General features: G+C 46.9%; 2 protein-coding genes across 9 annotated transcripts in view; one reads left to right on the forward strand and one right to left on the reverse strand.

The window, feature by feature from the left end:
- Positions 1–899, forward strand: part of GAPVD1 (GTPase activating protein and VPS9 domains 1) — a 40,368-nt gene extending 39,469 nt beyond the window's left edge. The window contains exon 29 of the transcript XR_010745079.1: positions 860–899. The gene's annotated coding sequence lies outside the window, so the exon portion shown is untranslated. The remainder of the gene's footprint in view (positions 1–859) is intronic.
- Positions 900–1,638: 739 nt separating this feature from the next.
- Positions 1,639–25,577, reverse strand: part of MAPKAP1 (MAPK associated protein 1) — an 81,342-nt gene continuing 57,403 nt past the window's right edge. For 4 of the 8 annotated variants that reach the window (XM_066332999.1, XM_066332995.1, XM_066332997.1 and 1 more), the window contains 5 exons: positions 22,833–22,940; positions 18,163–18,303; positions 13,183–13,320; positions 3,975–4,072; positions 1,639–2,224 (listed from right to left, as the gene is read on the reverse strand). In XM_066332999.1, the coding sequence (XP_066189096.1) occupies positions 2,099–2,224; positions 3,975–4,072; positions 13,183–13,320; positions 18,163–18,303; positions 22,833–22,940 (611 nt within the window). In that variant the 3' untranslated portion in view covers positions 1,639–2,098. Of the gene's footprint in view, positions 2,225–3,974; positions 4,073–13,182; positions 13,321–13,868; positions 15,582–18,162; positions 18,304–22,832; positions 22,941–25,577 lie in introns of those variants that run through there. The other 4 variants (XM_066333001.1, XM_066332998.1, XM_066333000.1 and 1 more) reach the window with 3 other exon arrangements.

Consider the following 25,577-nt stretch of genomic DNA (forward strand, 5'->3'; position numbering starts at 1 on the left):
GACTCAATTACATCTACAGCTACCGGGGAAAGACCAGCCCGTGCTGGCTCCGTGCTCAGCTGTGCACACATTGCTGCCATGAGCGCTGATTTAACTCCTTCGGGAACGCCGAGGAGCGGGAACGGCTGCTCTGGGGGAGCGATGCTCAGCTCCAGGAATGCTGGACCCTTCCAGGATTTAGGGAAGCTTTCCTGCGTGCCATGTATCAAACAGAATCTGATCTTCGGAAGAAAATTTTTTAACTCTCAGTGGCTCTTTTGTAGCAGATAAACTCAGAGTGGGCTCCAAAGGTCCCTGCTCCTCACCCATCCCTTGGAGCAGCCCGTGTCCACCCATCCCCTGGAGCAGCCTGTGTCCACCCATCCCTTGGAGCAGCCTGTGTCCACCCATCCCTGCCTGGACCCAGGGACACCCACACCAGACACAGGAAGATGACTGCAGGGTGTGAACACAGCTGGTCTGGGCAAGGCACTGTGCCACAAACATCACAGACAGCAGAAATACAATCAGCTGAGTTTTTCAGGCTCTGCTGAGAGCAAACCTGCACATGCTGAATCCCTGCTGATAATAAACACACGTGAGGGGGTGGCAACAGCACTACGGCCATGGAAACAAGAGATTGCTGCAGTTTCTGGTACCAACTAGGCAATTTTTTAGTTCAGTTAAAAAGAATTGAAACTGGGTGGCCAAAGAACATTCACAGAGCAACTTTAATGTTAAATATTTCACAGAGTCAGTTAAAAGAGTCATTTACATCGAAGGGGCTTTTCCCATTGTATCTGTGCTGCATTCGCACATAGAAAATATAAAAAAAAAAATTAATAGAATACTATAAAATAGTGTTTCTCTCGTTTTGCAGATATCATGGAAGACTGTACAGGGAGGCCTGGCCTCGGTGGTGCAGGGCTGAGCTGCAGAAACCCAGAACATGAAGACAACAGGTGAGACCCAGACCCTCCCCCTGCCTCACGCTGTGTTAAGGCTCAGGAAGTTTTCTCTGTACAAAAGCAAGGTGGGAGGCTGGCAGAGGGTGGGCAGTGCCCCGGGGAGCTGCCCCCAGCCCCGTGGGGAACCAGGGCAGTTCTACAACAGCAGGATGTGTGTGCAGAGCTCCAGAGACCTGGAGAGATGGAAGAAAGACACCTCTGGTGAATCCAACCAAAAATGCAGCTCTGGGTCTCAGCAATCCATTCCCGTGTTCCCTGATGTGCTAAGGATGAACAAGGCCAAGATAGTTACAAATCCCAGTACAAAGTACATCTTAATTTTTATTTTTAAAGAATAATATTGAGGGAAGGGGAAGGCATTTCTCAGTCCCCGGGGACAAGGTGCCCCAGTGGATGTGCCCTGGGCAGGAGGATTCTCCTCTCCACCTGCAAGACGTGGATTTCCAACCACGGTGCTGCCTTCAGCGAGGAACTTCCAATAAAGCATTTGCAAAGCTGAAAAGCACAGTTAAATAAAAATATTTTTTGAACAAAACAAACACAACAGACTGGGCTGTCTCAGTGCTCCCTCGCTAAGAGCTCCCCTGCCACGGCTGCTGTTCCTGGCTCACGGATGCCTCCTGCACTTCAGCAACAGAAGTGAAACCATCTGGGACTGCAGCCTCCCCCCAAAAGAACTGTGCATCATATGGACCTTGAAAAAGATTACATCTGTTTATTAATAGTAAAAATGGATACATTTGTCCTACATTTTGTTTTTAGAAATTTGATCATGTCACAAGCAATACCTGCGTGAACGTGGGTGGATTACAGATGTATATAATTTATTTTAACCAGGCTGTGAAATAATATGTAATCACATCTCTTCTCGTGATTGTACATAATACAGTAATTAAATGATGCCAGTCTACGTCATTCTCTTATTTCTAATCAAAGGAACCTGAAGCGTAACAGTCTTCTTTCCGGCTGATATGGCTCTTTATTTCTGTCACGGGGGAGACTTCCCGTGCCCACGGAGGGACAATCTTCCAGCCGTGAGAGACGGGAGGGATCAGATTCCTTGCCAGCTGCTGCCCCGGGCAGGAGCGCCTCAGTCCCGGCGGCTGGGGACGGGGAGCGGCTCCGAGCGTGGCTCTCCTCGAGGCTCTGCCTCACTGCTGCCCCGACTTCTTCTCCTTCTGGAAGCTAAAGCTCGTCCTCCTGCTCAGTTTTCTTTGTTTCTGAGCGAAATAATCTGCTCTGGCTGTGCTTGCTCGCGACTCTAGGATATAGTTAACCTGCAAGACACGAGGAGGTGTTTAACAGCCGGCGGTGGGCAGGGAGCAGCCCAGCCCTGAGCGGGGCTCCGGGGTCACTGGTCCCATTTGTCACCAGGCAGAGGGAGCCCAGAGTGCCAGGGGAGCCTGGCCTGTCCTCCTGTGCCCCACATCCCATTTTGGGTCGCCCAAACCTCCGGGGAAGGCAGAGAGCTGTGCAGACCCCCCAGTGTTGGGATAATCCAATAACGAGCATCAATAAAGGACCTCATCATCCTCAGTAAAAAAGAATCCTTCCATTATGATGTTTGCATCCTCAGCCAATCTCAGAGTTTCCCTGTGTTTTGGCACATTTTACTTGATGAAAGCATTTTAAAATGATACTTAACAAGCCTGCTACTCCCTAAATTTATTATCTCCAATGCTTTGTGATAATCTCAGAGATAATTTTAATGGAAGGTTAATGCAAGAATCAAAAAGATAAAAATGCCCTTTGGTCTGTCATTAGCTGGTTAATATGCTGTGGCTTAAAACTTGCACAATTTTATGCACTGTAGAGTGTTTCACTTTCATTGCATATTACAGCTTAAGGCATAAAAATATAAGGAATTTTCATGGTCAATAAAGTTTCAGTCCTTCTCACTTGATCATCTAAAAAGCCTAATTTGAAAAGTCTGATTTTTCTGTGCTCCCTAATGCTGATGGAATTGAAAACAAACCAGTGACTTGTGCATGAAACCAGAGAATGTTCTATATAAACAAACTGAGACTTAGGAAAAAAATACTGCTTAACATTTTCTCTTGAATATTCATGTTCTTGACAATAAACCTTTTTTTTTTTTTTTTTAGCCTTTGTTTATGACCAGTCTCAGATGTGTGGAGTCACCACCCCTGGAAGTGTTCAAAATCTGAGAGGTGGCACGGGGATACTTGGGCAAAGGTTGGACTTGATGATCTTGGAGGTCTTTTCCAGCCTTTATGGTTTTATGATTCCATGATTCTAAGTGTTTGGGATTGCAATAGCTGATCTCAGATTGAGTGGGAACAGAAGAATTGGCCTAAGAGCTCACAAAACAGAAACCCCCTCAGACACGCTGACCTTTTTGTAATGAATAAAAGTTATTTCACTGCACGTCAGTTGTTTAACAATCCTCTAAACTCCACACAGCCAATAAAAGCAAACATAACAGATGGTTTGCCAAAATTACTGCTTTTGAATTTTGACTCGCTACGAAAAATGAACTTGTGGAAAATTCCATTTAATCTTTCAAGAGTGTAACAAGACTTTGTTTCCCAAAGCAAGGGGGTTTGTGTCTGCGCAGAGCCCCAAGGAAAGCAAAAAGTCTTGAGAGAGGATCAGGGTAGAAAAGCCTCTGAGTGCTGTGCAGGACACCTGAGTGTGGGGCAGAGCTGGGAGGGGCAGGAGCACCAGCCCCTGCACAGGACAGGGCTGCTGACCACGTGTCCAGGGGTGGAAACTACCCAGACACAATAAAATCTGCTAATTTCCTATAAAGTTCCACAGAAAATGGTGTCTCTGTTAGCTAGAAACGAGCACAAAAGGAAATGCTACACACAGAGAGTGGCTGTGTGGCTGTTTGAAGGATGAACAAAACAACAGGCACGGAGCAGCCATCCTGGCAGGTTAAACACACCCCAGTGGTGCTCAGGCACTGCACTCTCCTGCGTTTCCAGAGCCTCCTGAATACTCACACGTCTAACAAGTGGTGAAACACCAGGATTTTGGGTCACGTTAAAATTTAATACTCACCTTCAGTACAATTTCATTGACAGTAGCAGCATCTGATTCAAAGTAAAGGTGTTTGTAGTCATGATTGCTTAGATATGTAAGTTTAAATATTGCATGACCTGCAAAGATAAGAAAAAAACTGCTTAGAATATTCCTGTAAAGTTTGAGCAGAGCTCGTGTGCCTGACAGAAGAAACCCACAGATGGTGATCTCAGCGTACCATCAGCACGACAGAAGGAAGCAATGAAATGCTGACAGGCTTCTCATGTCATTTCAATTTAAGGCAAGTGGTGGCTTACAGGAGCAGCTGAACTCCAGTCAATAAAGTTCCTTTTCCCATCACATCCCCACTGCAGGAAACGCAAAAATCCATCAAATGCCTGGTTAGCTCTGCCCGGCCCACGACGGCGCCGCAGCTCAGTCACCACGGCCAGGGCCACTCCTGGGGCATCACCACCCGCAGGAGAGGGCTTGGATTGAAAAGAAAATGTTAATTAACCCCAGGACCACCACCCAAACCCTCCTCCCAGAACACCCCAGGAGCCCAGCCGGCTGCTGGTGGCCGTGGGGAGCGGCACCAAGGGACGCCGCCCAACGCGCTCGGGGCTGGAGCGCCCTTCCCACAGGAAGGAAAACCAAATTAAACTCCAGCTGGGGCCTGCTGGCACCTCCCTTGTGCTCGGGCCTCTGTCCCCAACGGAGGTCCAACGTGCTGGCCCCGTGGCCACACGGTGCTGGCCCAGCTGCTCCCAGGACAGTGGCCCCGGACTGGGACACGCGGCGCTGGGAGGAATGACACAGACACAAAGGAGCACCAAGGAAGGCAAAATATCCTCCACTTGCACGGATGCTGATGGCTTCAAAATGAAAATTGAATGTATTCTATGCAGGATACTTTTCCAACGGTTTCCTAATTTATTCAGTTCAACAGTCAAAGTTAGCAATCCATAAAGTAACAGCCACATTACTGTAAATCCAGGTCTTTCCTGCAGGAAAGCTAATTGGAAATCTTATTTACATTATCTAATTCTCCAGATTTCCAAAAAGTGACTGATATATGCTCAGATTGGTGGCCAGGAAATTTGAGATGCAAGTATTTTATTGTGGCATGTTAATTAAACACCATTATGATGCACTAATCTGGAATATAAATTCTGTATTGAAAAATTGGCTAATAATAATAATAAAACCCCAACCCTTTAAATCATTTGACAAATGATGCCTCAGTGGTACTAAAAATGCGGAATTCCAAGCTGGGAGCTCATCAGCATGTTAATGCATGCAGCTCTGCCTGGAACACAGCATCTTAATGATTCCAAAAGTGCCAGTGCACCACTCCTGGGGATGGGACACAGCCCCCAGCTCCACCAGCTCCCATCCTTTTCCTTGGACATTGAACATTCCACGCTGATTATCAGAAATGAAACTGGCACAAAACAGGGTCAGAGGATCCCAAGGAGCTGCTCTAGTTTGGGATTTGGGCAGTCCCTGGGTAACTCTTGCTGTGGATCAAGACAAAACCTCTGCAGATGTTCCCTGCTCCCCCAGGAGCTCAGCCTCGTGCCACGGTGACACCTCGTGTCCCTGGGGCACTGCCCTGCCCAGGGCAGCACTGCCAAGGGCAATGCTCCTGCTCCCATGGCACAGAGGCTGCCCTGGCCCTCCTGCCTGGCAGGGCACTGCCCAAACTCCTGCAGGGGCTCCCAGGACCCGTGGGGACACGGCCCCGGTGCCACACCCATGGCTGTGCAGAACACGTCCCGCTGGGACTGGGGATTCAGTGGAAAGGAGCCAAGAAGACTTTTCCTTAGAAAGCCCCATTACAGCATCATGTTTATGGGCTCCAAGTCCACAACACACTACTTACAGCGTGAAATATGAGTGCACTGAAATCCTAACTGGCACTTTGCTCTGCTACTCTTCTAGCCAGATGGAATTTATGAATTGTGAGATTGATTTCCATTTCCAAGAGTGCTTAAATATGTGATGTACCTCTTTCCAATAGAGCACCACCCCTGACAATTCCGAGATCAATAGGAGCTTCCATGGTTTGATGTTTCCGTGTGAGAGGATCAGGTAACAAACAGCAGCAGCTCCTACCGCACGTGACGGGGGATTTAAAGCGAATGCAGATGCTGCACGAGCAGCTGTTACCATCATTGCACACCACCAGTGGCTGGGTGTTTGCAGGGAACCCCAGCGCCCTGCAACCTGGATTAACCAGCAGCACAACTACAGAAAATCCACATTATTCCCCACCGCGTTTGTCTGTTACGGAAAGCGAATGGAAGGACAGAAACTCAGCTGGTGGCAGAGCACCACGGGCTGGGTGCAGCCCAGGCCGAGCTCAGCACAGCCCAAGGCTCTGTGCCAGTGGCCCTGGTGCCCCTCAGCAGCCCCCAGCCCGTGCCACAGCCCCACTGCAGCAGAGAACATCTCCTGCTGCTGCCCTTTGGCCCCGGCTCCCAACGCTGATAAATCCTCCCCAAGCCAAGCTAATGGGTTCCTGTGTGGTTACTCCTGGAGAGCAGCCCACAGCCGGAAGGGCAGGATGCTAATTCACCGGGAATTCACCACGGAGAGCTCATTTACTCCTTCAGCACCACTCTCCCCTTCAGCTGCTCAGCCCATCTCCTGATTTTTAGCACCACTGCACTGCCAACGAGGCGAGGGAAGAGCCCTGCAGCGCTCTGCAACCCTTCCCAGGGCTGCTGGAACTCCTGTGCAGCCTCCACCCTGCACACCAGCCCCAGAGAAAGGTCTCCTCACCCTTCCCAGGGCTGCTGGAACTCCTGTGCAGCCTCCACCCTGCACACCAGCCCCAGAGAAATCCTGGGGAGCTACAGCTCCACTGTTACTGACCACTGACCAACAGTAAGTCTTGTGCTAATTTCTGCAGCCTTGGGAAAACATCCAAACCCTTGGTGGGCCCCATGCTGCACCTGACACAGGTAAAAAAAAAAAAAAATCACGCCAATCTAAGTAATAAACTCTTTTTATCAAAGTCTAAAAAATACTTTTTTTTTTTTTTTTTTTTTTTTTTTTTTTTTTTTTTTTTCCGGAAGACAAGGATATGAATTCGCATGAGAAAAGATAATTTTCTTACTGAATCTGCCAAGACTAGGAAGTTTTTCTTCTTTCCCTCCCACCCCCCAATTCAGCCCTTACCCAAACCCTCTCTTTGCCAACAGAATGCACTGAATTAAATCACTAATTAGATGGGGGATGAAAAGAATATTCATGAATTGGACAAAGCAGAAAACAAACAAACACTGGAAATGCAAATTTATGTTAATTTTTCAATATACCTTGATGATTGCTTTGTCATTACAGGGCCATAAGGCAGAAGTCAACAATTAAGAGTTATTAGTGGAATAAATAGCTGGAGAAGGACTCTCTGAAGAACAAAGCACTTATGGACATCGTTTGACATCACTGATTCTCACTGCTTCAGAAACTGTGACCTCAACAGGCTCCAACCCTGAAATCTCCTCCCACAGGCCCAGAAAGGATGCCAAAGGATTAGAAATACACCAGCAAAAGGCAAGGAATGAGGATAATAAAATGTGCATCAGCAATACTTTTGTACCAAGACACATTTCCTTCAAACCCTGCACGAGCTGGGGGAGCCTCTGCTCTGCAGCCACTGCTGTATTTCACCCAAAGCCCTGGTGAGGGGCTCAGCTCCCTGAAATCCAGCTGTGACACCTCAGCAATGATGCCCTGACCCTGGAGAAAGGCCTACAAAGCTGCAAGAGTTGTGTTACCACAAAAAAAACCACACAACACGCTTCCTGACACTCTCTGGCAACAAAAGAAGACTTCACAGAGGACACCACAAGTCGCAGCACGGCTGCAGCTGGATTGTCCAGATGTGGCACCGAGCTCCAGGGACAGACAGAAGGGGATGTGGACCTGCATTTACAGGGGGTTAATCCCCTCTGATGCCAGGGATGTCTATCCCAGAGGTACATACTGTACAGGCAGTGAGGGCAGTCAGTTCTGGATGAAATCCTCACCCCACTGACAGCAGTGGAGTCACTGATGGGTTTGGGCTGCCCACGAAAAACCTGGGGTGGACCTCCTCAAACCAGGGCTGTGCTTATCTGGGAACAAATGATAAGGCTGTTAAGGAAAAAGATAACAGCTGTGGTCCAGCTGGCCTGCCCCATTCTCTTAGGAAGCAGCATATTCCATGATCTCTTTTCCTCCCACCCTTTATGTTCCACTGTAGGCTTCTTACTCAGCATTGCTGTTAGAGGGTGCCATGAGTCCAGATGTCCTGAAAACAGAGCTGCAATTAAAGTGCAGCACACACCCACTTCTGTGTCAAATTGTGAGAACTACTCACACATCTGGATTCTTTTCCCCCTAAGCCTTTTGTTTCCTCTTTAAATTATTATCATAGGCAGAACATTAATGACGATTTTTGCAGAAATGCTGAAAATTGAGGTGCAACTCGGGGTTGCTCAAAAACCTCTTTACCAGCAACCTTGTTTGGGGGGGGGAAAAAAAGATAAATAAATCAGAAGGCAGTGTTTCCACATGGCAATGGGCTCCTCCACTGCGTCTGCACCTCATCAATCACGCATTGTCTGCCGGAGAGGCGAGCCTTGTAAATGTCACATCCACTCAGGCCCGAGGAGAGGCGAATCAAAATGCAGCGAGGAGTTTTAATTGGATAGTGTAATTAAACTAAAAAACCCCAGCAGAATAGCTTTGACAGGATAGATGAAGACCCCTTTTAATAGGGCTACAAAACAGATTTGTTAAAAGGATGAGGCAATGCGCGCTGCTGATTGCGCTCAGGAGAACTTTTATGGGGAGGCTGCTGGAGGGGGCCAGGCAATCAGCACAGCCCGGCGCTGCAGGAGAGCTGCAGCCACACAGCCCTGACCTGCTCCTGGCCCTGGCAGAGCCTCCCTGCTGCCAGGCCCTTCCCTGGTGGCACACGTCCTGCTGAGTGCTGCCTGGCCCCAGCCTGAGCCCACCAGGGCACCCAGAGCCATCTGTGCCCAGTGCTGTCCCCTGGGCATCCCTGCCTGCACAGCCTGGGCTCCTCCCTTCTGCTCCACACTCGGATGTTCCTTTCACTCCAAGCCTGAAGTTTGGGAGCATTTTCTCTGCTGAACCTGTTTTTTTTACCTTTTGGTCAGAACCTGTGATTAGTCTTCTATTGAGAAGAATTTTACTGCGTTACTCCTTGCTCTGCTGGGAGCAGGGATATCAGGAACCAGCACATGGTATTTTGTGCACCATTTGCAGAGCACACGCTGCCTCTGCTCTGGCCCCACTGCAGGCTCTGAGCAAACCTGCAACAGCTCTGTTGGAGCTCCCAGAGCAGCAGGAACCCAACACCTTCCCAACACTTCCTGGGTATTTTCAGCCCTCCCACACCCCAACTACCAATCCATTACATTAGTATTACCCAATGTGCATAATCGGGAGGAACCGGACACCGAATTAAAACATCAAATACCTTTAGCTTTAAATGAAAACTACATAAAGGGGGTTCAGGCATGGCTCTGGCTATCACTTGCAGCCAGGGTGAATACTGCTGGAAAAGCTATTTTCGTGCAGATGTGGAATTCAATGGGAAAGACTGACTCGTGTAGCAACATCAATCAAAACGTCGGCTCGGCTGGCAGCTCTCGACAGTAAGGCAGGTTCAAAGGTCACGGGATAAAGAAAAAGCCAAGCTCTGGTTCAGCTCTAATATCTCCTCGCTGGAAGTCTTACCGAGGTACCTGCCCCCCTTCTGGACTCGCAGCTTTCATTAATCTTCTTGCCATCTTTTTTAACTAGTCATGCAGAACCGCTCGATAGCGAGACATATAATGGGGAGGCCCTGTGCCTATTACCAGGTTAACACTCTGTTAAGCCCCAGTGCAACAATGGAATCAGAATTTAAAGGAAATCTTCAGCTTCAGGGTGCAAAGCGGGCAATTAAATTACGAACTGAAGTTACCCGTGTACTCCGTGACCTAGGGAACACCTTTGTTCAGACTTACCTTCATACTGGGGGTATTTTGACAAAGCAACTGAGATGTCTCTGCTTTATGAAAACAACAACACAAAAAGGCAGATAAAGGATCACGGAGAACGTTATTTCAGTGTTTCAAGTAAATGGTGGAATAAATCCGATTCCTGCAGTTGTGTAAAGCACAGATGCCTGGGAGAGCCCTGGGCAGTGCCTGGCTGATCAGGGGTGGTGGCACAGTGGGGCTGCCCCAGGCTCTGCCCTCCCCTGCTCAGGCAGTGCCCAGCAGCCCTGGGCATCCATCACGGCCACTTGGACCACAGAGCACCGTGGGCAGTGACACTGAAGTTTCTCCCCTGTCCAAGTAATGTAAGAGACATTACCAGAATCAGATTTCCTTTAAATTACACTATTGCAAAGGGATATAATTGTATTAAACGTATTATGTTGCTTCCTTAAGACTTTATATTATGTACACTTAATTGAGATACAAAGCTCTTTTCAGCTATAAAAATGACAACTACTTTATTAAGGCTTAAATCTTATTTCTCCATGATAGGATGCTTCCTTTCAAGACTCAAAACATTCAGAATCTCTCGTGATAATCAGGCTGAACCTGATTTAAAGAAGATGTTCGTGCCCAGCGTTGTCAGGTTCTAATGGCATTGGAGCAAACCAGCAGGGCCATTAACTCTCCCCTCAGTCTAAATCCAGGGAGTCTGATTTAATTTAAAAATAAAACTTCCAATTCTGACCCAGGGCTACTACAAGGGCAAACAAAAATCATCAGCTGCCCCTGCCTACAATCCCCCCACTAATGGCAAATGAGATGCCAGAGCTTTCTGTTTCCATTTTCTGCCCTCACTGAAGGCAGCTCTGAGTTCTGTGAACTCGCAGCACAGGAAAACTCAGCTTGTCCAGAACAGCTCTGAGCTGTCCATCAATATTCCCACCACATCAGCTCTGAAGCTGCTGAGCCCTTCCACACACACACAGGTGCCACTAAAGCCTCTCTGCACGACCCAGTCCAGAGAGAGGGAAAGAAACGTGCACAGGGCTCTCCACAGCTCCCCTGTGCTCCCCAGCACTCCCCCTCCATCCCCAATGCCCCTTGCCCTTACTCAAGGGTAGGGTCCCCTTTGGAGGCTGGCCCAGACCCTTCACAAGAGCCCGGGGCAGCAGAGCAGAGCTCAGCTGGGTTCTAACCCCACTGAGGGTCTGGGGAGGGAAACCAGCCCCAAACCCAGAGCCCAACACAAATGGGCAAGCAGGAGCACTTCTGAGAGAGGAGATGGAGCATGTTTGTGTTACAAGAGATAAAAACACGAAAACAAAATATATTGCACAACTCAAAGACCTTATCTGTACTCAGCCTCTCTTTGCAATAATTCATTCAAGAAAGACCAGGGAATAATTTTTGATGTAAACTCTGCTACAAACATACATCACAGTGCTGATAAAAATCACAGACAAAACTTGTGAAATACAGTGAGTTTCATTCCTTTATGCTACTAAAATAACTTTTTTCCATTTAAAATTCAAGAGATAGTGATCTGCTGTTCAGTTCCCCAAAATGCATCATTCTGAGATGTCACACTAAAAGTCTTTTCTGCTGGCCTAAAATAATGACTTTTGGAACATCTTTAGTGAGTTGGGAAAAGGTCAGCAGTTTCAGGAGGAAGTATTTTCTCCTTTTGGAACTGTGTTGAACCATTATTTAGGAGGAGAAGTTTAAGATGTTCACACAAAAACGAGCAAATAAGCCTCTCAGTACTGTAATGGCTGCCTTGGTTGCAATCTGTCAGTGTCTTCTCCAAAGCCACTGTGACTCTTCACTCAATGGTCCACATGTGCAGGAACTGCCCTCCTGAAATTTGGGGGCAGAAATTTAGGGGCTGAAATTGCCGGGTTGGCAGGATTTGGGTACAAACATAATTCCCCACAGCAGCAGGTGCTGCCTCTGGGGCTGGAGAGCCCCGTCCTGGCAGGACAGGGCTGAGGTGGGCAGGGATTGTGCCCTGCACTGGAAACCTCAGCTTTCAATTCCACTCTTCAAATGCAGCCTTGTTTTGTGGGCTCAAACGTTTGCATTTGCAGTGAAACGTGGAGAGGTGAGGCAGGATTTACCAGCACAAACTGCCCCTTGCACTGCACACAAAATCCTCACATGTTTCAGACTACCAGGTCATTGGGGAAGCTTCTCCTTGGGATTGTGCCTACCCAAGGACCATGAAATCTTGATGGAGAGACAGAGAAGCAAGACAATGACTAAACCAAGAACATGGAGTAGGAAGGGGTAATGAAGGGGAGAAGGATATAGTTCAATAATTGCTGATAAAATCTGTGGCAGCCATAAATTTACTCTTCCAAGAGAATTCAACAGATCATTACCTCTGTAAATATGTATCACATAATTCTCCCTCTCTGTCACCTTGCAGATAAGTACTTAATACCAGCATCTCACTACCCTGCAGAGGCACAAGTGCAATAAAATCCATCTGAGCTTTTGAACTGCAGTCACTTTTTGATACTAGGCAGTTCCATTTTGGCCCCACTGGGAGCCATTGCCCAGTTCTCCTAGGGCCTATCCTGTGCTTTTTAAAACAAATTTTCCAGGTAGAGACTCTCATTGCTCTACTGACACAACAAGCAGAAGCCCTCGCTTTTGGAGCTGCACTCTGAAGAGGCAGCTCTGCCCTGAGGGTGATGACTGAGCTGGGATGTCCAGCCTGTCCCCAGACCTGTCACTGCTGTCCTGGCCTGGCCACCACGAGAGACCAGAATGCCCAGAGTGGCACCTTCCATCCCAGTGACTCTGCAGCCAGGGCTGGGGCAAATTCAGACTGAGCTGACACTGTACGTCTGAGATCTTCAGTCACACCAAAGACATTTAAAACCAGCCTGGAAGTTAAAAAGTGCCAAAAAACTGCAATTATGTTGAAACATGGATCTGCTGGCTGTGCTGCTGGGCTGGAGACAGCTGGGCAGAGCCAATGTTCCCTTGGTGTGACAGTGGGCAAGAAACACTGAGTGATGCCATTAGCTGAGAGCAGCATCAAAGGACACTCGTAAAATGTGTGTCTGTTTATGCTGTGTTCTCTATAACAGAATTGAGTCAGATTAAAAACATCCTGTAATGAATAAAATACACCTATAGAAAGAAAAGGACATGGTAGCAATAATTCTTTGGACATCGAGCACATCCAGGGAGGCAGAGAAGAGAGAACATAAATAAAAAGGACTACTCACTTGGGCTTTTTTCTTCCGCAAGGTCACAGGCACAGAGGAGTTCAGAATCGATTGAAATGGGTTTCTGCTTAATCCAAAACTTAGTGCTGGCCTTCTGATTAGTAACAGGGTCTATCTCTACCTTGTCTCCAGAAATACCTGAGATGAGAAAGAATAGAGAGCCACAACAGTGATCTGTTTAACCGATTTCATATCAGCCGTTTGACACACTTTATAAATCTTAAAGGGGCTGAAGGTATATTGCCCTTCTGGGCTTTCAGAAAGCTCAGGAGCTTTTGAAACCAGAAGCAAATGGTTATCAAACTGCATTGATAATCTGCATTTTATTCTCCTGCATAAGCATACCAAAAGAAAGAAATATCACAGAAAGAATTCTTCTGAATGCATACGGAGCCCTTCTGGAAGCAGTAGCTACAGGAGATTTACAGGAGATAGTGCTGGTGTTGCAGTCACCAGTGCTCTGTGTCACAGGCACTGTCACCACCCACCCCACTCCATCTGCTGTACAGCACACGTGGACTCACAGAATAACAGAGCCAGAGGTGCAGAATGTGCTGAGTTGGAAGGGACCCATCAGAATCAGAGTCCAACTGCTGGTCCCACAGGACACCCAACAATCCCACCCTGTGCCTGAGACACAAACACCTCTTGAGCCCAGGCAGGGGTGATGCTGGGATCCCTTTCCAGGGAAGTTTGTTCCAGAGTCCAACCCTGCTCTGGGTGAAAATCCTTTTCCTGATTTCCAACCTAAATGTCCCCTGGCTCAGCTTGAGCCTCTTCCTTGACTCCTGTCACTGGTCACAGGAGCAGAGAGATTGGTTCCTGCCCCTCTGCTCCCCCTGGTGAGGCTGCTACAGCCCACAGCGAGCTCTGACCTCAGTCTCCTCTTCTCCAAACCAAGTGCTCTCATCTGTCCCTCGTGCCCCTTCCCCTCCAGACCCTTCCCCACCCTAATGGCCTCCTTTGGAGGCTCCCCAATGGCCTCATGTCCTTTTTACACTGTGGTGCCCAAACCTGCAGGGTACTGGAGGTGAGGCACAGCAGTGCAGAGGGCAGGGGGGAACCTGCTGGAAGCACTTCAGGAACTGAACACAGCTGAACAAACTTCCCAGGCAGCTCTTCACATCCAGGCATGCAGAGCCTTAAGAACAGTGACGTGAGTTACAGGGTGAAGCTCACGAGACATCAACAAAAGGAAGCGATATAGGAAAAAAAAGTATTTAAATATCATTTAACTCTTGCATCTCTGGGGAAAAAAAAAAAAAAAAAAAAAAAAAAAAAGCAGAAAACTTTCTCCCTCCTGAGGGTTCTGACGAGGCAGGAACCTGGGGGGGATTTGGCTGCAGCCCCAAGACCAGGCCAGCCCTGCCCACCCTCTGGGTTATGGGAACACCCCACTAAATCCAATAATGTGCTCTGGCACTAAACACACCCCACATCAGAGAGATCACATTCCAATTAAGCATTGTATCAAGAGTCCAATTAACACCCAGGCTTCTGGAACTCACTAATTTGAGTAGGCTGAGGCTGTATCTGGAGCCCATTTTGGTTTGTGATTTAATTTTGGACAGATTATGTAAAATCGGTGTTGGTATTTCACTGTAATGGTTCATTATTCCAAATGGTATTTGCTGCAGTTTAAGGAAAATGTGGAAGTTGATGATACAAAGTCTCATTTTCTCACTTAAAAAAAGTCAGGGGAACTTCTAAAAATAAAGGTGCAAATTCTTCGTGTTGTGAGGGCTGTTCCCCATCCCTTTCCTCTAAGAGCATCACCCCTATAAATATCCTCAAAAAAATTTCACTGTTTGGTCCTGCAACTTCAGAATTCACACTCAGTCAATACTGTTAATGCACCTTGTTAATTTGATAGGATTTGTCAGGTAACTCCACTGGAAAATTATATAAAACTGTTCCAGATGAACAGATGATAGTGACATGAATTAAAGTGATAGAACAATAGTGGAATATAAACCAGAAATGACACCCAAAGTGGCTGTTGATTTATTGCCATCCTGAGTTTGGTTCTGGGCTTCCATGTATATTAGTGCTACAAATCTGGGTCCATTTAGCAGCGAGATGCTCATACATACATCACCAGCTCCTGCTCCAAGCCAAGGTCACTCCCCATTGCATCAATCTTCTCAGCAGAGGCTACTTCACCATTTTGTAACCATCTCAGATGGAACAGACTTCCTCCTCTTTCATCTTTTTTTTTATCATGTAAAATACACTTTAACTTCTATTATTTTTATCTGCAAATTGTTGCTGTATACTTCATCCATTATTTCTGTATCTCGACATCGCTGGCTCAAGCTCACCCACATCCAGAGAGCGCATTGACAAAGAATGTTGTCTCTTTTTGTGTTATTGTTCTCACAATCTGGATGTGTTGAAACCTAAAATCAAAACAGTATTGTGCCTGTGGCTTCTGCAGTCTCTGTCTTGCAGCACCAATCACTCATGCTCAAAACCCAAATAAAAATGCTCCTTCCACTATTTTTTTATTTCGTTCATTTTGTCAAAAGGAATGCCATCAATGTATGGGTCCAGTAACAGTGTTCTGTCCTTGCTCCCTTTGTTGGGGTCTGCAGCTCCCCCTCCCCTTTCTGAAATATTTGCCAGCAGTCGTTTTCCCAGACAATATGCTCCTGTTAGTTCTGCTAATATAATACACAAGTAAATGTGTCTTATTCCTCCACAACATGATAGAGCCTTTGTAAAACTGCTGAGAGTGCTGCTGTGTGTGCATTACCCTGTGATATGGGCTGAAACACAAACCCCAGACCTTAAACTGCCACCTTAAATGCAATAACCCCATCACTCAGAGGGCTGGGCACTCCTCCCATGGCCATCCACACATCACCTTTTACTGCACTGAGCGATGCACAACGTACAGAAAATCAAATTTATTCCCATGTTTTTCATAAACCTTGTCTCAAATTCAATGATCAGGCCTCAAAACAGCTAAAACATTTCCAAAAGTGCAATCCACTCCTGCACAGCCACTGACACCACTGATCTGCCAACAAGGAGCAAAGGAATGACAGAGGATTCTTGGGGTCCTTGAGAAACACTTGCTCTGCTACAGCTGCTACACAGAACTGATGGCACAAAAAGAAAAGTCTTTGCAACTGGCCATCAGCAAACTGCTGGAGAACAGCTCACAGCCAGTCACTACCACTGAAGACAAAAAATCAGCCCCTGATTTTTCCATTTCAGCGAGGTAGAAGCAGTCTGTCATCAGCCCAAATCCAAACAGCCTCTCAGCCCTCGTTTTACCAATCCTGCTCTTTTACTGTCTTTAAAAAACCCAGGAGAAATGCCAGGAGCTTACTCAGACTTCATTGAAAGGTTTTGATTTTCTACATTTGCCCAAGGTTTGAACACCCTGCTAGGATTTTCTTTGATTTTTTAAAAAAATAATTAGATTACAAAACCCCACTGTCAGTGCAGCTGCCATCAAAATGAGGCAAGTTCAGAGATTGTTATAAAAGGGAAATTTTATGGTCCTCACAGCACTGGGCAGGGTCAGCTCCACCACTGCTGCACAAGTTAAGCCATTTGTTTCATTTAACAGCTCTTCTCCCTTAACCATTTATCTTTAGTGATCTGTCACGACCTTTTCAAGCTCTCATTTCTGACACTTCCCAGATACAGTGAGTCAAACTTCACTGGAAGCAAACTATCACACCCCGAGAGTTTGCTGAGATGCAGAGAACATGCCCAGCACTGCCCTGCTCCAGCACCAGCAGATAAATCCTGCCTTAACTAGACAGCTCAAAATAAACCAAAAAAACCTCCTTCTGTGAGAATTTCACAGTCCTGTACTCTTACATGTGCTTCAGGATGGAAGAATGAAGAGACTGTAGTGACAATAATACAGGAGTTGGTATAAATTAACAATTCTGAATTCTACAGAACGAATGTATTTTGTAAACATTATGGCACTTAATATCTTACTGCTGAATCATTTCTTTATGGAAGTATTTGGAGGAATGTCACAGGTCACCTACCAATGCATCATTAATCAAATTTTCACAATTTAAACACAAAGATAAAAAGCCATTCAATCATTTTAAAACAGTAATGGGGCTTTTATAATTCAGAATTCTGTCAGCCCTTGGCCTTCGGGTTTTCAAAAGCATTCAGCAAGCCAATAAGGACAATATAAAACCTTTAGAGAACGCTCGTTTATTTTGTTCCACCTCAAATTTCCACCAGGTCGTTAAAAATCTTTCAGTCTCAGAAAAGGAAAAACCCAATAACTCCCAATTTTGCAAAGCCTCATTTAAAAATAACAAAACAGTTGGCAAGAAGCTTTCCATTAGGAAGCCTAGACTGAAAAAAAGCGACGAGGTCATTAAATAATGGCCTTCGTTCAGAGGCAACATGTGCAACTGATTGGGGATAATAAAAATACTGAAGTATTTTCGACTGAAAGCAATATTTTTAACTGCTGAAATGCCAGCAACACTTTGAAATGCGCCATGAGAGAACGGCCTGAGGTGCTAATGACTGCTGCAGAGTGGGCTGGGGTGGCCAGGGAGCTGCAGGACACAGGCTGGGAGCTGCAGGACACAGGCAGGGAGCTGCAGGACACAGGCAGGGCTGGGAGCTGGACACAGGCTGGGAGCTGGACACAGGCTGGGAGCTGGACACAGGCTGGGAGCTGCAGGACACAGGCAGGGCTGGGAGCAGGATACACCCAGGGCTGGGAGCAGGATACAGGCAGGGCTGGGAGCAGGACACAGGCAGGGCTGGGAGCAGGACACAGGCAGGGCTGGGAGCAGGACACAGCCAGAGCTAGGAGCTGGACACAGGCAGGGAGCTGCAGGACACAGGCAGGGCTGGGAGCAGGACACAGGCTGGGAGCTGCAGGACACAGCCAGAGCTGGGAGCAGGATACACCCAGGGCTGGGAGCTGCAGGAGACACCCAGGGCTGGGAGCTGCTCTGAGCCATGGCACAGCTCACTCACCTAACTGCACGTCCGTGGTGAAGCGCAGCCTGTGGATCATGCTGACTTTGAAGGACTTGTAGTGGTGGCTGCTGAGCATGTCCTGGACTGTGGCAATATCGATCTGGGGATCCTCCTCTGAGACTTCTTCTCCTCTGGAACCTGCAAGACAAGGGCACAGCCCTGAAAGGGGGGTTTGGTGCTGGCTGAGGGAGCACTGAGCGCTCAGCTGCCTGTCCCTGGGAGGAGGAAATGTCACCCTCCACCCCAGGCCAGGCACCAAGGCACTGAGGGCACGATGGCAGTCGTTTGTGGCTGCAGGAAGAGCAGCACAGGCAGCCCTGCACTGCAGCTGCCCCAGGGGATGAGCAGGGGGACCCCCCACCACCTAGCCAGGAGCCCAGGGAGGGGCCAGAGGTGCCCAGAAGTCACCCAGAGGTGTCTGTCCCCAGAGGTGCCACCCTCAGTGCAGCACCAGCACAGGGCTCCTGTGTGCCAGCAGCAGCCTGGTGTGAAGCTGCACTTTATTTACTGATTAGTATTCTCATTACCACTGCAGGTACTGCCTTTATAAAAGGCAACAACTCATTAAGCCAAAATGCCAATTACTGAAAAAATATAACACACTTTAAAGATTTTTTACATTTTATGACGTTGGATTAACACCAATTTCAACATTACTATAATGCAATATATAATTGCACAGAGTAATTTCGATGCCAGCTGCTAATAAAGCACCTCAGCTCAAATGATCATTCAGATGCTGGTAGATAAAGTGGCATAAATATGTTTGAAAACTGATTTAGCTTCTTACAGGAGATCCTGAGGAATGACACGTTTTGTTTAATATCCTGGCTAATGTAGTCCTAAAAGCTGAACCAACTGCCAGTTCAGAGAACTAAATTTGCTGCAGGAGATTAATGAAAACTTTATATTTCACTGAAATTTTAATAATGGGAAGATGAGATGATGGAGTTTTAGTACAGATCTTAAAGCTCCAGCAAAGCAGGTACCAACTTGTCAGATTTTTCAGCATTAATTTTGCCTGAGAATGTTGGAGTGGTCTCAACATTACACCACTGTGAGCATCTGCCGTTAAATGAGTCCAAAACCACATGGAGAGCACAAAGCAGGAGATTCCCAGATCCCAGAGCTCCACCAGAGCCTCCCCAGTCCTGCCCTCCCCACACCCCACAGCCTCTCTGTTGGGGGACACTGAAGGGTTAAGCTACGAATTGGGCTGAGCCATTCGACTTGAAAGGATTCCAAAAATCAAATTAAACAGTCTCCATGTGAATTTATGCAGAGCCATCTTAACACTGCAACCACTCCATGCTCCAGAATGACAAGATAAATTGTAATGGCTCCTTCCGAGACATTACAATGCATTTTGTCACAGACCCCTGTGTTAATGTCTCTATACTATGGATTATCATAATGTATCATGTCAAACCCTCACGCTGCACTCCTCCAAAGATACACTGAGATATGTCAAACTTTTTGGTGCACTTAACAGCATCTTGAGAGGCTGTGGTGTGCCTGGCAGGGAAGCAGGAGGATGGCAGTGGCACTGCTGTGAGTGCCAGCCAGGACTGTCCTCCAGGCTGAAACCACAGGGCTGTCCCCAACCCTGTCCCCACACTGGGTGGTGACAGTGGCACCCTGTGCTGGGACAGGGGCTGGGGCATGGCAGAACTGCCCCTGGGCTGCCCACACAGCCCCCAGGACAGACCTGAGTGGAACAGAATGAGATCAGTCACCAGGGCCAATCTCACTGAACATCCTGATTTCCAAATGAGCCCCACGGCAAAGGAACAACAGCACCAGACCCGTGAGCTGGAGCAAAGGCAGAAGCTAAAGCAGAAGGCTCCTCCTCTGGGGACTCAGCTAAAGCAGGAGCTCTGACAGGGACCCCTGCACTGGGGCACAGATAAAAATGACACCTCAGGAATGCCACAATACTGAAATCACACATCCAGCCTATGGAAGAGCAAGTGAACCTGCATCTCCTCCATAAAACAACAAAACACAAAGTTAACTGCACTGCAAAAATGTCCCTTATTACTTTAATGTACTAGAATATTGCTTAATGAAAGTTCTTAATTGCAATACAATTAATTACATACACAGAGTCCCCAATTACATTTTCCAATAAGACATTGGCTTTGCTATAGGTCTAAAGGCACTAAACCAATTTTAATATATTAAGACCAATTTCCCTTGAATACTAATTACTATCTAATGATAAAATGAGAAAGAGGAACTTTCCAGAAGTAAGATGGCAAGAATAAAACTAAATTAGCCATGAACGGCTTCCTACCACACAAAAAGGCATTTCACATTACAAAGTGCAGCTTTCAGTTTAAAGATAAATCATTGTGCAAGTTAAAAGTTCTGCACACTGGAAGCAGTTTATTAGCTTGAATGCTATTAGTAAATGCTGGATGGAAAGGGGATTTCTCCATACATATTTCTTAATAATGGAAAGTTTTTGTTTCATTTAATACCCTGAAATATAAACTTTCTCTTTGCCCAAAGGAATGTGGCTGCTCTTCTCCCAGCAGATGCTTGGCATCATCCATATATATATTTATAAATGACTATGAGACTACGAAGAGCACATTTACAAGTAATGGCTGTTACAACAGAGTTTTTTTCTGATGGGCATATCAAAGCTAAAAGTATCTCAAATCAAGACAGAATGCACAAGGTGAATATTTCAGTTTGCTGATAGGATTGTCAAGCCATTATTTTATTAACAGTGCAAAACTGTCAATGTTTGTAGTCTAATGCCATGCCAAAAGATAGCTCCCAACACCCCAAAATCCATTTTCTGACTGTGCAGGGGGGAGCCAGGCTCTGCACAAGGCAGGATTGTGACTGACCTCACAAACCTCACTGTCCTTGAGCCCCTGTGTGCAGGGCCAGCTCCCAGCCCCAAGCAGGGACAGGGCAGGGTCACCTGCCACGGGAGTGCCCATCCCAGCAGGGCTCCAGTCATGCTCACTGGCTGCTAAATGAGGGCAGGAACCCCCCTCAGTTTAGGGAATTGGGACCCCCATCCTCAGGGATCCATCCCACACCTCTCCTGGGCTCCGTGGAGGAGCAGGGCTCACTTTGGTGTCCCCTGGCTGGCAGGGAAGGGGAGCAGGGCAGCAAAAGGGCTTCAGGAGAAGGGAAAAGAGTCCCCTCAACACTCTGACTGACATTTATCTTGAGCCAAGGCTCCTGAGGCTCTCCTGGAGCAGAGCAGACTGGCTGCCTCCTGCTACACCACTTACAAACTTCCAACAGATTTACTCTTTAAGTAATGGAGCAACCTGAACCCATCACTCGTGAGAGCAGAGACCTGCAGGAGATACAGCTACAGCCCCCAGCCTGGATTCCTCCACAGATGATGAAAATACATTAAAAAGGCAGTATCTACAGCATTCTTTTAATTACAGAGCCTGGGTTTAAAAAAAATGTTATTTTAAATCACAAGCAAAACCCATGGAAGTATGACTAGTGTGCATCATTTTACAGATTAAAAATCGATACAAAAGCAATAGGTGGGATGCAGACGTCGGGGAATTCTGGCTTGTGGAGGAGCACAACTCGATTAGTGAGGTCAGAACTGCTCCATTTCCTCAGCACAGCCCCCCTGCTCCCTCTTGTAAGGTCTCTCCTACAATTTCTCCGAACTGTTTTATGAAGAAATGAACCAGGAGCTCCGGGAATATTTTGGGAGAGCAGCAGCCAAAGGTGTGAGTGTTAATCCCAGCCCCAGCAGCACTGGGAGCTCCTGCTGTGTCTCACTTCTGCTGCAACCAGGGCTGCTGTGGGGATGCTCTGCTGCCAGTCTGGGGTAAGATACAATTCCTGTGGCCAAAAAAGCATCAATTGAAAGGTTCAGCCTTTGCACAGAAAGAAAAATCTGTTCCACTACTTGAAGCAGATTCTTACTCTGGCTGTGTGCACTGCTCCTGGCTCAGGGCAGGGCTGTGACTGGCTTCACTCATTAGTACAATCAACACTTTTACACAAAATGGAAGGAAAGAACACCAAAACTGAGAGCATGGCTGTTGGAAAGGATGAAGAATGGACCAAAAGGCCACGGGGAACAAACACAAATCAATGTTAAATGCCCTTTTTTTAAAGTTTCATATTGTTTCACGTAAAGAAACAAATCAGGGAATAAATATTAGGATCATTAAAACAGTAATAGAACAAAAAATATTTGAGCAGAGCTGGAGAGAAGATTATTTGTCTGGCACTTCAAAAATCATCAAACTGCTCTAGTTATTTCTGCATGGCTGATTTCTTTAAGTTGTATTAGAAGCCCCAGTGCCTGTGACAGCCACAGTGACACGGCACAACACCCTGAGACCAACCCCTCGACTCACTGAGCAGTCTGCATCACAGACAGGTTCATATTTCGTGGTTTCCAGGGTTGGTCATAACTTTACAGAGCAGAGTTTAACAGCAAAAGATTAATCATGAAGTGATAAACAGGATGCAGACTATTTACTAAAGGTATGAAATCCATCATTTCCCTCTGGAATATTGTTTTGGCACCACGGAGAAGTGCCTCAGGACAGAGAGTCTCATCAAAATGTACTTGCCCAGACAGTACAGCTTGTGTTCCAAAATACATAACTTATGTGAGTTTAAGCAGTTTACAAGAGCAAAAGTGAAAAGGGGAAACATACTGTTCTCCCGGACAAGGCAGAATTCCAAAGTGCTCTGGCTCTCCAAGGTACAGTCTAAATCTACTGGGACATTAGGTTCACTCTGCTTCTCCAGCCGATACTGAGGACCTGAAACATAAAGTAACTTGTAAAATCATCTGTTTTCTAACAAAGTGATGGCTTAGCACGTTCAACTAACCCGAGGTTACTGCAGCCCAGGGCAGAGCAGGTGAGGGTTGGTGTCTCTGTGCCAAAGGAAGGGCCCTGGCAGAAGCTGGAGGATGGTGTGGAAGGAGCCAACACACTCCTGCTGTCATCAGCTGTCCCCAGTGTGACCTGTCCAACATCCCCACGCTGTTCCTAGGCCAGGTGAGCCAGCACAAACCCCTGTGCTGCAGGGCAGGAGCTCACACCTCGCCCTACAGCCAGGGGGGATTTTCTGGGCATCTCCCCTGTGTTTGCTCCCTGCTGCCCATCCCTCCTGCCTGCACAGAGCACTAGGAAATAGCTGGGGAGGAAATCAGCCCTTCCCTAAGGACTGCATCACACAGAGGGACAGATGCTGCTGCTGCTTTGAATGAATTATTTTCACATTTTGACAGTAGATCTTGAAGGTTCAGGTGCCAACTTCTTCCTTCTCCAGTCAAATCCCCGAAGTAAGGACAAAACCACTTAAAAAGCTGCTTTACAACTACAGAAAACGTATCAAAATAGTTTTTTTAAAAAACAGGCCATTTAAAAAAAAATCTTTTAGTTGAATGGATCCTTAAACTACATGCCTTAACTGGAACAAACCCAGGAAGCTCTGACCCAATCCCAGGTGCAGCCCTGCTGTCCTGGCAGTGGCTGGAGAGGCCCCGGTGGGGTGGGGGGAGACCCAAATGCACCAAGTTCCAGGAGGGACCCCCAAGAAGAAAAACCCATTCCAAGGGCAGGAGTTGGTGGGGCCAATGCCCTCCTGTCCTCGCTCCACTCCTGCTCACACCTGAGAGCTGAGGTGTACACCAACTTCTCAGCTGTGAGAACTATGTATTATCCATATAATCCAGTAAAATAATCTGAACAGATATCTGAAAAAATATTAATTAATTCAAAGCCCCTTTAACCAGGTCTCAAAGTAACAAAAAAACAAGAACTGAAACAACAAAATCTATTCCCTCTTCACCAGTACTTAAAAGATTGCTGTTTGCTGACTTTGAATTACGAGCACATATATGATGAAATATTTAAAATATATAAAAAAATTAAGTCTTCCAGCCTCAGATGGCATGCCTAAGGAATGGAATTTGTTAGCCAATTAATTTTAAATTTACTACAGCAGAATTTCAATTACAGCTTCTCATTCCATCTCCTCAAAGCCACGTGAGGCACTGGCTGCTTGGCCTGGGCACGTTCCCTCCCCGAGTGGAGCTTTATGGACATTCCTCATTCCCAGTGCTTCCCAAAGCAGATGCAGTGCCAGGCTTTGTGCAGGACACAGGAGGAGCCCCAGCAGCTCCCACCCTGCCCAGCACACCCAGTGATGGCACGAGGAGCTGCCAAAGCCTCTGCAGCACAGGGAAAGGCAACCAGACCCAGCACCATCACTGCTCCTCTCCTGGCCACTGGAAATGTGATTAACAATTCAGATTTCAAATAAATTAGATAAACAGAGGCCTGCTTGTTAGGCAGAAGCAAAATATACCGAATTGAAACAAATCTCAAAGCAGTAAATCAATTTAAAATTGAGATTTTAAAATCAATTTAAAATCTGGTGTAGGTTTAAGAACAGGAGGAGTGACAGTAAAACCCAATGGCTTTGTCTGTTCATCCCAAGCACCTTCCAGAGATTGCCAAGCTACACCCCAGGGAAGTGCTGGCACAGATCTGAACATCTGTGCTGCTGGTGCCCAGTCCCAAAGCCCTGCACCTCGAGGGGAGGGTTAAATGCAGGCAGGCTTCCCTCTGTGTGTATCCAATTCCAGAGACTGCCCCACGCTGCTGAGCCCTGAGGAGAGCCAGCAGGATCACCCCCCTCGACACCTGCAGTGGCACAGGATCATTTTCACCTGGAGCAGCTTGAGAATTCCAGGATCAGGTAAATTGTTTTACCCAGTTTGTGTCAAGCCTGCATTAAATCTGCTAATGAAGCAGGGAAATAGAGCTCCAGAGCAGGAACCAGGTCAACCTGCCTTATGGATAACTCCTTAAAATCAGGAAATGCTGAGAAATGAATAAAAAAGTAAATACTGAGAAATGAATAAAAAGTGTAAATGGATTTTTAGAGAGCATCTACTCTTCAATTATGCTTTAAATATCCATCCACATTTACATGACCTCTGCTTCCCAACAGATGAAGAATGTTAGGTTGAGTCTGTGGAGGAGTTTTACTATGAGGCTTCTCTCACAAGTTCAAATGATGTCACTGTAGTAGGAATATTGGATTATTTAATGGTCTACTAATGGAATCCTGCTCCGTGAATTTCAACAAATTTTCAAGTGGCAATACCAAAGATGGATTTTATGGATTTCTGTAATCTCACGCAAATGTTCAGTGCAGTTGTAAAAGAAACCTTTAAAATCCTGGCCAGTGTCCCAAGCCAAGCCTCCCTGCAGCCCCCAGGGCTCCCCAGCCCTCCTGTGGGTGATCCTGCACCCCACACTCCATCTCACCCCCTGTGGAACCACTCTCCCCATGGACTCTGCCCATAGACACCCACTTGGCCATTTCACTTCACCCCTTTACAGACAGGAATCTTCATCAGGAATCAGAAACCAGGAAACAGA

Source organism: Sylvia atricapilla, chromosome 19, assembly GCF_009819655.1.
Source record: "Sylvia atricapilla isolate bSylAtr1 chromosome 19, bSylAtr1.pri, whole genome shotgun sequence".
NCBI classification, from domain to species: domain Eukaryota; kingdom Metazoa; phylum Chordata; class Aves; order Passeriformes; family Sylviidae; genus Sylvia; species Sylvia atricapilla.